General features: G+C 38.7%; 1 protein-coding gene across 10 annotated transcripts in view; it reads right to left on the minus strand.

The window, feature by feature from the left end:
• LOC149801718 (potassium/sodium hyperpolarization-activated cyclic nucleotide-gated channel 3-like) overlaps positions 1 to 15,111 on the minus strand; it is a 326,034-nt gene that overhangs the window by 63,435 nt on the left and 247,488 nt on the right. For 4 of the 10 annotated variants that reach the window (XM_089956019.1, XM_089956020.1, XM_089956014.1 and 1 more), the window contains exon 6: positions 8,962 to 9,015. The exons of the other annotated variants lie outside the window; for them this stretch is intronic. In XM_089956019.1, coding sequence (XP_089812145.1) covers positions 8,962 to 9,015 — 54 coding nt within the window. The remainder of the gene's footprint in view (positions 1 to 8,961; positions 9,016 to 15,111) is intronic. 10 annotated transcript variants of the gene reach the window in all.

Consider the following 15,111-nt stretch of genomic DNA (forward strand, 5'->3'; position numbering starts at 1 on the left):
TACATCATGAATATCCTTATCACAAGCATACCGCGACAAACTGGGATCCGATTCAAGCGCTGCATTGTTAACAGAGTTCATAATATTTTGCTTGGTTTCGATCAACATTTGTCTGTAAGCAAAAACTTATTTGAAAATTAACGTAAGCAGATATCGTTTAATCTTGTTGAACTTCGTACGGGCTATGTTGTGATTCTTTAGAAGTGTTTGTTTTTTGGTCTCTAACAGGTTGTGCAGGTTTTGACATTGCATGTGCCTTAAAGACAGAAACACCATTGCCATCTAAACTAGTTTTATCATCATTTATCAGATAATAGATTGTGCTGCTTGAGCTATATACATGTGTATCTTTTACTTATTTCTAACTGTGTGCATGCCGTATCGTAAGCAGGTTTTTGTTATCTTTGATTTAATTTTGATTTATGTATTTGCTACAAGAAAATTTATAATTTACCACTAAATTTACAATAAGTTACAATACAGATAAAAGTAACCTTGTATATATATATACAAAACTGGATCACTTACGATGGCTGACTGTATCCCGGAAAACATTGTTTTAGCACTGTGTCACGATCTTCAAAAGCATTGCCTAATCTATGATAACAATTGAAGTAACGGCCCAGACGCATCATAAGTAATGCAACCAGTACACATTCTTTCAATTAAGAATTTATTTAATTTTTTCATCAGATGCTTTATTTACCATTTTAGTGTTTAAACATGATATCTGAATGTTATCAATATAGCGTTCAGAGCAGATAAATGCATTGATAATGCGATTACAAACATCCAAATAAGCATCTGATGACATTTAATGTCATATAATCATCTTCAAATTCATTATGCACATTATCTAAATTACCTATCAGAAGAAATATGCTAATCAACAATATTTCACTGTAAATTAAACAGCTGACAATGATTCTAAATTTAGAAGCTCTAGCACTTGCAAAATATTTTATATGTGTACTTGATTTGTTTCCAATTCATAGTTTTCAACTATTTTTTCAGCTCGAATTTTTCCAGTTATTTCTTTGTGTGATCGAGTTGTATTTATTGTTTTCAAGTCCTTTATGCAGTCTTCAATTTCTGTATCAAGAGACTAATTGCTATATGTGACTTAGACAGTTCCCAATTTTTTTCGAGTTGTCCAAATTGATGACCTGTGACCTAGCTCCGCCGTTCTGCCTCTGTACTTTGTTTATCAGTAACAAAATATTGCCATAGAAATTAACTAAGAAGTGACCGAGGCCACCCTCGTGACTTTGGTGATGATTTTAATGAGATCATGATGTTGATGACATATTTGATGTTGAAATACAGTAATACTGTAAATCTCGCAGATGATTTAATGATCAAACTTTCAGACATTTTGATACTCGGCAATAAAATCGAGATAGATGAAAGCAAAAGTCATTCAGAAATTCTCCTCAAAAAGTAGAATTGGATACTATTTGTATTTTTCCACATTCATAAGTAATTTTTGTATTTATCCATCTTTCTCTCTCTCTCTCATTCTCATTATTCTGTTAAACTGCTTCTATGACAATACCATTGTAATCTGGTTCATTTCATACAATTGTTTTGCACCTTTGTTTTCTTCGTCGCTTCTCCATTTCCCGTTTAAGGGTTTTGAGCTGTTTTGTAACTAGCTGTATGTTCGATACGCCTTGTCAGGGCGTGATTTGACTTCGTCAACATACGATGTTAGTTGTACCACTTTTGTATGCTTTAATTTCTGTTACTGTTAGATACGTAATTAAATATCTGAAAAGCGGTATCTTCAAAAATCTGCGCACCGTTAATTGAACTTGACTTCATTTACGTAGTGTAAAACACTTCATCATCATCATCATCATCATCATCATCATCATCATTGGCGACTCGGTCTCGAAAGACCATGCGAATAGCGCCCTTGGGGTGTTGCCTGTCTCTGTTGGCAACGTCTGCTGTGGCTGTGCAGGCCTATACGTGAGTGACAGTCCCTACTGCAGTTGGTGCAGACATACTGGGAAGTCTGCATTACTGTGGTTGCTGTTGCGTTCTTCTTTCTCTTACGTTTCTCTGCCACCAACTGGCCTCTCCTCGCATCAGCGACTGATATGCCATTGTTTACCATCAGTCTCCAGGTGCCTCGGTCCTCAGCCAGCTCTTCCCAGCCATCGGGTGAAATGTTGCATGCCTTCATGTCCCTCTTGCACACATCTTTGAAACGGAGTGAGGGGCGTCCAACTCTTCTCATGCCAGTGGCCAGCTGTCCATATAAGATGTCCTTTGGCAGCCTTCCATCCTCCATGCGTCGGACGTGACCCAGCCATCGAAGGCGGCGTTTAATTAGCAGGGAGTACATGCTGGGGGTACTTGCACGCTGCAGGATCTCGCTGTGTGGAACACGGTCTTGCCAGCTGATTTTCAGGATGCGTTTTAGGCACCGTATATGGAAGGAGTTGAGCCGGCGTTCTTGCCTCATGTAGGTACTCCATGTCTCACTTCCATATAGAAGGGTGCTGAGAACACAAGCCTGGTAGACTCGGACCTTGGTGTGCTCTGTCAGCGCGTTGTTTTCCCAAACCCTCTTTGTTAATCGAGCCATGATGGTGTTTGCCTTTCCAAGCCTTCTGTCCAGCTCCATATCAATCGAAAGAGTGTTGCTGATGGTTGACCCTAGGTAGGTAAAGTTGTTGACTGCTTCCAGGGTGACACCGTTGATTTTGATTGAAGGGGCAATGGTGGTATCTTGCACGCTGACTTTTGTTTTTTCCAAGCTGATTGTGAGACCAAAGTGCGTGCAGGCAACAGCAAAACGGTCTCCCAGTCTCTGGAGGGCTTCCTCGGTGTGGGCCACAAGAGCTGCGTCATCTGCAAAAAGCATCTCCCTGATGAGCACAGCTCTCACTTTGGTCTTTGAGCGCAGTCGTGCCAGGTTGAACAGGCTCCCATCAGACCTGGTGTGTAGATATATGCCATCCGTGGACGTGTCGAAGGCGTAGGACAGGAGCAGGGAGAAGAAGATCCCAAAAAGTGTTGGTGCCAGCACGCAGCCCTGCTTCACACCACTGTTAATTGGGAAGGAAGTTGAGGATGATCCATCATACAGGACTGTTCCTTTCATATCTGCATGGAAAGAGATTATCATGCTGAGGAGTTTTGGGGGGCAACCGATCTTACTCAGAAGTTCAAAAAGGCCCTTCCTGCTGACCAAGTCAAAGGCCTTGGTGAGGTCGATGAACATCATGTAGAGTGGTTGACCTTGCTCTCTGCTCTTCTCTTGGAGTTGTCGTAGGGAGAAGATCATGTCTGTCGTCGACCTGCCTGCTCTGAAGCCGCACTGTGATTCCGGGTACACACGGTCTGCCAGCAACTGCAGCCTGTTGAGTATGATGCGGGCGTACACTTTACCAACAATACTCAAGAGCGAGATCCCTCTGTAATTATTACAGTCACTGCGGTCGCCCTTGTTTTTGTAAAGGGTCACAATTGTGGCATCACGCATGTCTTGGGGGACTGCTCCTTCCTCCCAGCAGCGGCAAAGTAGCTCGTGCAGTGGTTTAATCAATGCTGGTTTTCCACGTTTGATAGCTTCGGGCGGGATGCTGTCACTACCTGGTGCTTTGTCGTTTGGAAGGCAGTCGATTGCTTTGCTGAGCTCCTCTAAGGTTGGCACTTTGTCGAGCTCTTCCATGGTGGGCAGATTCTTTATGCTGCTGAGGGCTGCATCAGTGACTGACGTTTCTCTGGAGTATAGTTCTGAATAGTGCTCCACCCATCTGGCCATCTGTTGCCCACGGTCTGTGATCTTCTCTCCCGTCAGGGATTTCAGGGGAGCGACCCCTTTCACTGTAGGGCCTAGAGCCTTCTTGATGCCACTGTACATGCCTTGGATGTGTCCGGACTCGGCACTGCGCTGGATCCCTTCACACAGTTGTTGCCAGTACTCGTTCGCACACTGTCTAGCAATGCGTTGGGTGTTACTTCGGGCACTTCTGAGAGCAGCAAGCGTCCGTTCATTAGGGCATTTTTTGTAAGCTATGAAGGCTTTTCGTTTCTCCTCGATTTGTGGTTCCATCCTTGATAGGTGTGCATTGAACCAGTCCTGGCTGGGTCGTTCCTTCTTGCCAAACGTTGACATAGCTGTACTGTAGATGGCACCCTTCATGGCGTTCCACTTGGCTGTAGCGTCATACTCAGGCAGGTCCTGGAGAGCCTTGTTCAGGGCAGACACATACTCCTCCACCTTGGCAGGGACTGACATCTGTGCAGTGTTTATGCGAGGACATCCTTTTGGTTTTGTGCGGTGTAGCACGTGTGGCTGTAGTCGCACTCTGCTGCTCACAAGGGCATGGTCGGAGTCACAGTCTGCACTGTGGTAGGTTCTGGTGGAGAGGACGCTGTTAAGGGCAGAGCGCCTGGTGATGACCAAGTCAAGTTGGTGCCAGTGATGAGATCTGGGGTGTTTCCATGACACTTTGTGTTGTGGCTTACACTTGAAGAAGGTGTTTGTGATGCACAGGCCATGGTAGGTGCATAGCTCCAGCAGTCTCTGGCCGTTTTCGTTGGTCTTTCCAGTGCCATGATATCCGAGGCAGGTAGGCCAGGACTCGTGGTCCGCACCTACTCTGGCATTAAAGTCGCCGAGGAGGAATAGTGGTTCATTTTTGGGGCATCCTTTGATCTGTTCGTCCAGCTGCCCATAGAACTGATCCTTCACGTCTTCTGATGACGTGAGGGTTGGGGCGTAGACACTGATGATGTTGACAGGACCTGAAGTAGTGGTGAGGCGGATGGACAAGAGACGCTCAGTGCCCCCTGTTGGAGGTTCAACCGAGGCCAGGAGATTGTTTTTGATGGCAAAGCCCACTCCGTGCTGACGGGGCTCCTCAGGTTCTCGACCCTTCCAGAAGAAGGTGTAGTTTTCCTCTCTGAGGGAGCCACTAGAGGCGAGCCTGGTTTCCTGGAGGGCAGCTATGCTGATATTTAGTCTGGTGAGTTCTCTATCGATGATGGCCGTCTTTCTGGTGTCGTCCACTTCTCTGAGGTCGTCGGAGATGCCTGTACACATGGTGCGCACATTCCAGCTTGCAAATCGAAGAGCTGGAGTCTTTTTTATTGGTTTCTTGTTTCTTTTGTCTGGTGTGGAGTTACCGTCTGCTTGTCATGCTGAACAACACACTGAGCTCCAGACACCCACTGGAGCAGGCAGACGATGGCGGGTCAACACCTTATTGACCGGGGGCTGCCCGGCTTGAGGCGGGCGATAGTTGGCCAGTGGGACACGATGATCCCTCCCACCGTCAAAGCTGACCCGTGGCGCCCCTTCCCTACGCCAATCGGGTGGGACTTATAACCCGTAAACTGTCAGCTTCCGTGTTGTTTCCTCACTCAGTAGCGAGACTGGAGTGTCCTCTCCAGGGCGCAAGCCTGGGCGTGGAATATGGAGATCCTGGGCTGCCCAGACGTCAGGATCCCCCTCTCGTCCTTGCTGGTGGGGTCCAAAGGAATGCTGAGCATGACATTTGGCACCAGTTTGGATGCAGGAGCTGCCGGAAGGAGGTCGTAGTCGACCCCCAGCCGCCTTAGGGGCTCCACTCCTGATTTTCTGTCTGGGTTTACTCCCGTAGCCTTTCCTTCTCCCGAAGATATCCACAAGGCAGTGGAGCCATAATCCAATGGATGGGACTTGGTTGGTTTTGAATCAGAGTTTCCTTCTCCTAGATGAACTGCCTGACAAGGCTAACGAGCTTCATCTGCCCGGGTTTGGGGTCAGAGTTTCCCTTCTCTTAGACTGGTTGCCTGCCAAGGCTAATGAGCCCAGTCTGCCCACCCAGTTATACCGCCGGGTACTCGGTCGCGCCACACAGCAGGCTCTGTTAAAACAGGGGGCACCGCGTGAAGGTGCTGCTGTGGACACAATAGTGTAGGAGAGGCCATATGCAAGTAACCTCCTGCCCCACAGAGCGAGACAGTGGTCCTGCGGCGATCACTACACCTGGGAAGGAGAGGCTATGAGAGACGCTTCACTTTCCTTTGGCAAGCGGGACGTCAGGTCCAGGCCACGCACCCCCCAATGTTTGCTAATGTTTGTTTCAAATGTTTGCTAATTGGGTTAACTTTTGTGGTAACTGTTTGTAACAGAACGTTTAACACATGTATTAAAATTATACATGAAAAAAATCTTACACAGGGGATTGTATAGACGATATATCTTCTATAAGTGAAATATGTAAAAGGTATTAATATCCTCATGATTTAATGTATGCTATTTTCATTACTTATTTTGTTCAGAGTCTGATAGACAGGCTTTCGTTGTTTTTCTTCGTTAGAGGCTTAGATGCAAGTTGAGCCTATGTCATACGTTTCAATGATATCTCTTTCTATTGTTTCGTAACGAAATCTATTAATAGTTGAGCCTACGTCATACGTTTCAATGATATCTCTTTCTATTTTTTCGTAACTAAATCTATTAATAGTTGAGCCTATGTCGTACGTTTTAATAATATCTCTTTCTATTGTTTCGTAACTAAATCTATTCATAGCCTAAGAAATTGTCTACATTATTGTCAGGCTATCATGTATTTCATCTGTACCACTTAATTATTTGCGAGTAATGTTTTGGGATGTACTTTATTTTTCCCCTATGATTTAGAGATCAGCATAAACTCGCATGTCATGCTGGTTTAGCTCGGTCCATTGTCTAGTGCGCTGTGTCTGTGCATATATCACATTCTAGAAACTCATTATGTAATTTGATTTGTCAAAATCTTCTAAAGTTCTTTCCACTGCCTACATCGGTGCAATACTTTCAGCAAGCAAAATAAAAAAAAAATCATTCCAGAAAGATAAAATATAAATAAAAAACTAAACTGCAATAACATACTGGATATTTGCTCTTATCTACTGATATGAAATGGGAAACCTTTCCTGCCCATTTACCTTACAAACATGATATTACTAATATCACTCTGCAGTCTTCCCAATTTTTATACCGAACCATTAAAATGTAACAGAGTTCACAAAATGGCGCTTCAACACAAAACAAAACAATAACAAGGATTAAAGTGTATGTAATCAAAGGCAAGACATATATCATGACTTTGAAATAGACAATTAGTTCCACAAAGGTAAATGACATCATACGAGTTAGTCGCATTAGTATCCCATATAACTCTGAAGTAAGATTGAATAGTTCTTAGGATACATGACAATGACGTACTTTATGCAAGGCGATATAGCATATAGTGCATAAGCCACAGTGCAAATAACAGAGTATAGAAGGAAAAATTGTTTTGTACAGTCCAATGAATACTGTCAATACAAATCAAGTATGAGTGATATCAGTGGATGATACTTTCTCTTGAACTTGTGATTTCAAAAGTCAGCCAGGGAAGCTGGAGCGAAAGAATTTCTTTTCTGTTATAAAAAAAATTCAGCCAGAATACAAAAGCGAGAAACAGAAAAAAAACTGACTAATTTGTTAAATGACTGGAATTAACAAAAATGTCACAGAAATGGTGCATATGAAGTAATAAGATATGTCCATACCAAACTCAATATATTTGGGCAATATAACGTCAAAATGCCAGTCTAACTTGTCATGTACATTAAGTCTTGAGAGATAGTCATCCATTCCATCATCATATTTCCATAAGGCAAAACCGGAAAGAATCACGATTTTAATAGACATTTTTGTTTTCCGAAGACAATCCTTACACTCGTTGTCTGTGATCAAGTCTTGTCGAAATAATATACTTCAAGCATGTCAAAATAAATTGGCGTGAATTTGCACAGGGTTTTGTACGCCTATGGAGAGTTTTCGGACACTTTATCCAATCATACAATTTCTCAGAAGGCCGTCGAGCTAAGAAAACTTTAACGAATTTATGAATTTAAACTGAGTGCATCTCCGATGCGATTAATAATTATATAGGCTATTAACGTCTCAACGGTCTTTAAAACAGAACGTTATCTGCACGCTTAACCGTTACCGAGAACGGGTAATATTGAAACTGGTTTCAGCATTTATGTACCCACAATTCCTCGTCTAAATTTGTGGAAATTACGTCAGCAGACAGAAACGAGAAGGTTCAAGATCTATATCAAGTCCATGCTGGTTCCAGTACACAATGAAGATCCTTCATTGAAATGTAATCCTATTGTCAGGTAGATAGCATCATGCATTAATATGCCCTAGTTTTAACTTCACAACTCTAGGTAAACGATATATTACATTGATAATGAAATGAATGATGCACAGAATAACCAGCATTTGAAAACATAGTGATTAGTTTACTATCTCATGAACTAAGAATCTTGAATAGGATATACAAAAACGAAAACATTGATGTGTTTCATACGCGATCTGCCCAAAGGTCTGATCTGATGCAGAAACTTGTATCAGGACTAGATGTTGTGGATCTAGAACACCAAAATAAGACTCATTTTAATCTTTGCGAAAATGTGTAAAACATTTGATTGTACAACTAGGAGTGAAGTTCAGTAAATGTTTTGAACAACAGACTGTACCACTAGGAGTAGAGTACAATATAGTGAAATAGAAGACCAAAGGCATAGCTGTAATTTTTGAACTGATGTTCTAGGCTTGAGGTGGTGTTATAAAAAAAATTTAATGAGAAATGTTGTATTGAAAGAAAAAGGAAGAAATGGCTATAAAAAGAGAGATGCATGATTCAAGCTTAGGAATAACTTAAGCATTCTAATGACAAGGGCGTAAATTACATCGCACATGCTGTAAGAATTTCGCGTTGTTATTGACATTCCCAGCCATCATTTAGTAACGGAATCAAACCATTTAATGGGTGTCAGTTGTCATATAACACACGACTCACAAACAGACTTAACAACATTTCAAATTCTTTCACAATATATCGAGGGTGGGTGTCAGCATAAGTTTATCAAGACATGCTTTGTCATGTAAATCTGCTGTTCAGTTTGGATACATACTCCTGGAAATCGAGGTCCGCTATCAGCATATTTGTCTGGAATCGCAATGAGAAACTAGCCAAAAGAGAAATATGGAATAGTTAGGCTGCAAAGTCTAAAACAAAACTGTTCTGAGCCTTCTTTTCGTACTTCAGGAGAAAATCGCTACTTCAACTTACGATTGTCCCTCAATAAATTTTTTTGTTCAAAATACCAAAGTCATATTTTCAATAATCAGTGTCACTTTACTTCTTATTCTTCTTGTATTAATATATGTTAGTAACCTTGCTTTTTCTAAAGGGGTTCAAAATATCATGGGAAATATGCACTGACGAAGGAGCGAATATACCTTTGTTTTAAAAAGTGGAGACATACATTTATTATACCCACCCAGAAAATTAAATATTCGGTGAATATATTCAGAAGATTAGATTGTAAGTATTGTATACTGTTTTCTGTGAGTATACATTTGCCGAAGGACGAGGTTTCAGGAAATTTATAGTGTCCCGTTATTCTCAAATTTTGTGTTGCGGAGTAAAGAGATCGTACGAAATTTAGTTATTGACGTAAAAAAGCAGTACTTGGCGTGGGAGTTGAATGCTTGTGGCTCAGTGAAAAAGTGTGTATTAACTAGATACCGTAGTGTCAGATATAGTTGTTCCAGGGACAATCTAAGAAAGTGACACACACACACAGCAAAAACTGGATGTTTTGTCTCAAAGTTTGTTTTAAACATGTGAAGCTTTTCTCAAATATAATTATTGTTATAATTATAGTTATTAAAAGTAAACATTAACAACATTATCTTCCTTCGACAGATTTTGGACTTCGAGAGAAAGTCATTTTAAAAGAACGATATTTTGCAAATGCACATTTGGAATGTTTCCCAAACTTCATTTTATTGACACAATGTCTTGTTTCAAATTATTTGAAGAAAAAAAATCAATACTGGCCTTTCAGAGTAACGTCACAGAAAAATATTATAATTGACGGCCATTTGCCGGGCACATAGTTATCTTCCTCACATAATGACGCAATGTTATTAATATTTTACGATGTGTATCAGGAATATACGAAATGTGGAAAGAGTCGTTGTGATGCTTTTATTTCGTATCAGAGCCAAGCAATTAGGTTTACACTCGACTTGATTTCCTTTATGTACTCAAGCACTCGATGCCTCTGAGAGCAAACGATTCATTAAGGAAATAAATTTTTTAATTGGTCAGAAAGTACGAAGTCATTCTTTTGTATTTAATTAGTGTTATTCCTATAGTTATGTATGCTTGTGGATGTGTTTATTTTGATTTGCTCCATTCAGTACTTACAACCGTTTTATTTTCAAGGTAACGCTGTTCCGACCGACGGGTTTCAGTAAATCAGAAACCTATCATTATCAAACATCCACATTCTTAAACGTTAGATGCAAGTTTCGGTTTGCTAATTTTACAATGTATCATAAAGTTTATTTGATAAACAGAGAACCTTACATGACTGTTTGCTTGAAATGAAATTTATGAAACAATACTTTTGCGAGACTTGGCGAGCAAAACATTGACATTATTCCACGAGTTTAATAAATATCATTGACATGAGCACAAATGTTAGAGTCTGTTAACAACTACTGGTTTTATTTGACTAAACCACAGAATAGTGAAGTGAAATTACTTTGAAATACATTCGGATAATTCGTTGGATACGCTATTCATTTGCATAGCCTTAAGATATCAGACGCGACTTCATGAGGTTTAATTTAACGTGATGTGATGTGTGTGTATATATGTATATATGTATATATATATATATATATATATATATATATATATATATATATATATATATATATATATATATATATATATATATATATATATATATATATATATATATATATATATATATATATATGTACGTATGTATGTATGTATATATATATGTATATGTATATGTATATGTATATATATATATATATATATATATATATATATATATATATATATATATATATATATATATATATATATATACCTATTATATTATATGGGTATATAAGTTAAACAGCAGAGATCATTTGATCAATGTTATTATCACGTAGTTAGTAGACTATTCATATAGTGTGCAGTTTAATATTTTTGATATGTCACCATGTTAACATACCACGTTATGTGAATCTGCTTGGTCTCAATAAGCACATGAAACGGCTTTACTCATTGGCTGCGACGCTGGGAATTTAGTTTACCTTGAATTCTGGAACATTCTTTTTTGCTATTACTATTAACATCTTGCCGCCCTATTTTCGAATCGATTCCCCAAGGGTCATTGAGAAAAAAACGTTACGTTTTTCGGAATATGAAAAATTCACCCCGCAGGGGTTCGTTACAAATAAAATGTAAGGCACCGGTCAATGGATAGAGGCAGGGGGAGGGGCATACATCTATATCAGGCACCCAACTCTACGACAAGCGTGAATGAAATGTTAAACTATAGGAGTAAATAAACTCATTTTTATTATGAGAAGAATGTGGACAACTGACAGAAGGTTATCTAACCATAGCATTGTTCCAAATCATATATTGCAAACATCCGGTCACAAATACATTAAATATAGTATTTTTATACTCAGCAATATCTTTAATCTACATTAAGTATAATTTCTGCACCAAGTAATCATCTGCTCACACGAATAACCAACAACTAGGATGCTACATTTTCTGCTGCTTACAAGTCTGCATATATAGATGGGGCCGTCCATTTAGTACGTATGCATGGAGGGGGAGGGGATAACCCAAATGCATACGCTTGCGTATGGGGGGGGGGGTCCACTGATAATGTACGTACGCATAGGAAACGGGTGGTGGGTAGGGTGAAACCTCGATAATAATTTCTCTAATACGTAACATGTTCGACTGGGTTCAGTCGGCGTTTGGATTTTAGCGGACACTAGACTAACTTTTTAAAGTTACGCAGCTTATTTATTTGATGCAACCAGACATTCAACGTCGGTGGACTATCTGTTTTATTAAACACGTTAATATTATTAATCCTTAATCGTTTCTGTATGGATTAAAATAAAAGCCGTTCTATAGAATTGGGGGTGGGGTGCGTCAAGCCTACGTACGCAGGTGGGTGTGTAAAAAAGTACGTATGTGTACGGGGGTAGGGTGGGGTCAAGCTTTGCCAGATTTTTTCGTACGTACTAAATGGATGGCCCCATACGGGTGTTTACATACTTTGGGTGGAAACACTGTAAACATTCTAACTGAAATCATATGGCTCGTCTAACCTAACCCGAGTTAAATATGAGCTATCACACAGGAATTTCTAGTCTTGAAAGTTATGTTATCTGTGCCAAATGTTCTATCAATTTGGAAGGACAGTTGCTCTTTGAATTATAATTCGTGGAATAATCTATTATTAATATTGTTCATAACCGTGCGAATGGACGAAAAATCGACAATACACGCGTATGACACAAGCGATATTTGATATAATACAATTTTTCATTGATATAAAATATTAAATGTTCCATATGTATACAAATTTATATTGTTCACCTTCAAAACCTCGCGTCTGTGATTTTGTGCCCCGTAGTCAATTGAAAGACGAGAGTTAGGGGGGACAATTCATCTCTTCATCAATTTTTAAAAAAGGAGAAATGTTATAAAAAGCTGGGGATTTAACAAAGTAAATGAAGATACTACACGAGCCTATTAAGCAAAATTTTACCGTATTTGATCAATACATGGTGCTTTTAGGCTGTCTCTCCTTTGTTGGGACGTTTACCTTTTACGTCTCTTTTAAAATAAAATAAAAACGAAATGCAGATATTGGAGCGTTCTTTTTCATGCGAGGCTAAATAAAACAAACTAAACAAAGACATAAAATTACATGGTGACGTATGAATCGTGATGTCATTTTATGTTGAACATCAAAAGCGTGCATAAACAGTGGTGTGATTTATTTTTATTAAGTACGCCTGATGTCAAAATTTAAAGTTTCAAACCAGCTGAAGCTGGTCTTTTTCTTCATGTAATCTAAGTCTTTATGACCAGTTAATATATTGTACGAGCTTCAATTTTTGATATTTTATTGCCAACACGTTAAACTGACTGTTTCAGAATAGTCAAAATGTCATTTCAGATTTATGACGCGACAAACAATAAATAGATGATGAGGACGCACAAAAGTCAGTAAAGTCCCGACGGTGTCATATGAGGATTTATCTCAAATCACGTGACCTCAAGTCGTCCAGTGAAAACAATATCTCTCACAGGAATCTGTAATTAAGGGTTTATCAACACTGGTCTTAACCTTATTGTTTTTTTTTTTAATGTTTTTTTTTTTACAAGGGATGAGTACTGAACAATTAGAATAGATTTTAGTCTTGAATTGTTCAAAATTATTGAACGAGGGTTAAATTGTACCTGTGACTAAGTTGTATCATGTACTGTGAATTGAACCTTTGACAAGGCTGTATCATGAACTGTGAATTGAACCTTTGACAAGGCTGTATCATGAACTGTGAATTGTATTTTGACAGGCTGTATCATGAACTGTGAAGCAGGTTGTGGAGGAAAGCCTCGAATCTTCCTGGAAACGTACCATATGCTTTGTCAACATACAATCCGAAGTATATCAATCCATGCGCTTATAGAGATCATTCCGCAAAACCAAAGGCAGTTCCAAGCAATATCATTATCAGTTCAAATTCATTATTTGGAATAGGCACAAGATGCACTTAAAGTTTCAACATTAATATGTTCCATAAAATTCTCCTCCTAAAATATAATCAGTTTTATATGCAATACATTTCAAACTTGCACTAGAAATGTAAAGTAGAAAATATGCAAATTATTCTATTCATTTATAGTTATGCTCTTATTTTCAATGAAAAGTGGATAAATTCTTTTAAAAAGACTGGAACATAAAAGGATCTGCTTATTGAAATCTGTTTGGGAATAGGTGTACATATAAGAATGTATCTTTCAAAGTTTGCGTTGACTTGGCATATCTCTTGAAATTATAATGCGTAACTAACTACTTCAGTTCTTCTTTTCAAGCACTGATAAGATTCGTGATACACTGAATCACTGGGTTATGAAGACTTTGGAAAATTCCTGATAATAGTTCCTGCAATTTAATCAGTGATAAAGGACTTAGTAGAACACTGACTCCCCAAACTAATTAGTGTCAGTAATATACTTTATACATTTTAAAATATGAAATAGTCACCAATTATTTCTTTCCAAAAAAGTAAGTTATCAGTTGATAAAAGTGCAGGCACCATTTTAAGGAATGATTCAACTAATGTCTATATAACGTCATATTTTAAAAGGAAAATAGCCTACACTAATAATGAGACCGAACTGACATTTATTTATTTATTTATTTATTTATTTATTTATTTATTTTAGTCACTGGAAGCGATCACGCTTTGCTCAGTTTGTAGCTATTGGAAATTTTTTTCAACTTTGCTTACAGTATTTTTGTATGTATGTATGTATGTATGTATGTATGTATGTATGTATGTATGTATGTATGTATGTATGTATGTATGTATGTATGTATTTGCTGTAACGTTCATGGGTTTACCTCTTTGTATACATGAAGGTATGCTTAATTATTAACATACAGTTTCTGTTTCAGATATTTAATTCTGTTTTTTTTTGTACATACGTTACTGCCACTTTTGTTCAAAAGCGGGTTTAATTTTGGAATCTAGAATAACTTTCTGTGGAGGAGAGGGTGACTGAAGTATCAATAGATGATCTATTGCATAATAAGCACAGCATCGCTTCTTCGGGAAAAGGAAAATTACCACTTAACTCGACGTAACAATGAAGATTTCTTGTTTTTAGGTAATTATACTTGTCCAAAATTGTGCAGAGATTTATTCTTCGTCGCAAAATTGGGACTATAGAGTTCATTTATGGTCAGGTCTTGGTTCTCTGGCAAACGTTTCGAGCAAATATTCTTATTTTTGCAAACTACAAACCTTTTCGACACGCATTTGTATACAAATGGGCTCTATATGCTCATGTCTTAGATTAAGTAGGATCATAGTGATTCTATCAACTTACAAGTCCTTGTTTTATTCCCCATATAATATGACTCACTTAAAAGCAGAGCAACTGAAAATGAAAGGCTAAGAAGCAACCAAAACAAACGTGAATG

The sequence above is a fragment of the Sinohyriopsis cumingii genome, chromosome 4, assembly GCF_028554795.1.
Source record: "Sinohyriopsis cumingii isolate HCF-2022 chromosome 4, ASM2855479v2, whole genome shotgun sequence".
NCBI classification, from domain to species: Eukaryota; Metazoa; Mollusca; class Bivalvia; order Unionida; family Unionidae; genus Sinohyriopsis; species Sinohyriopsis cumingii.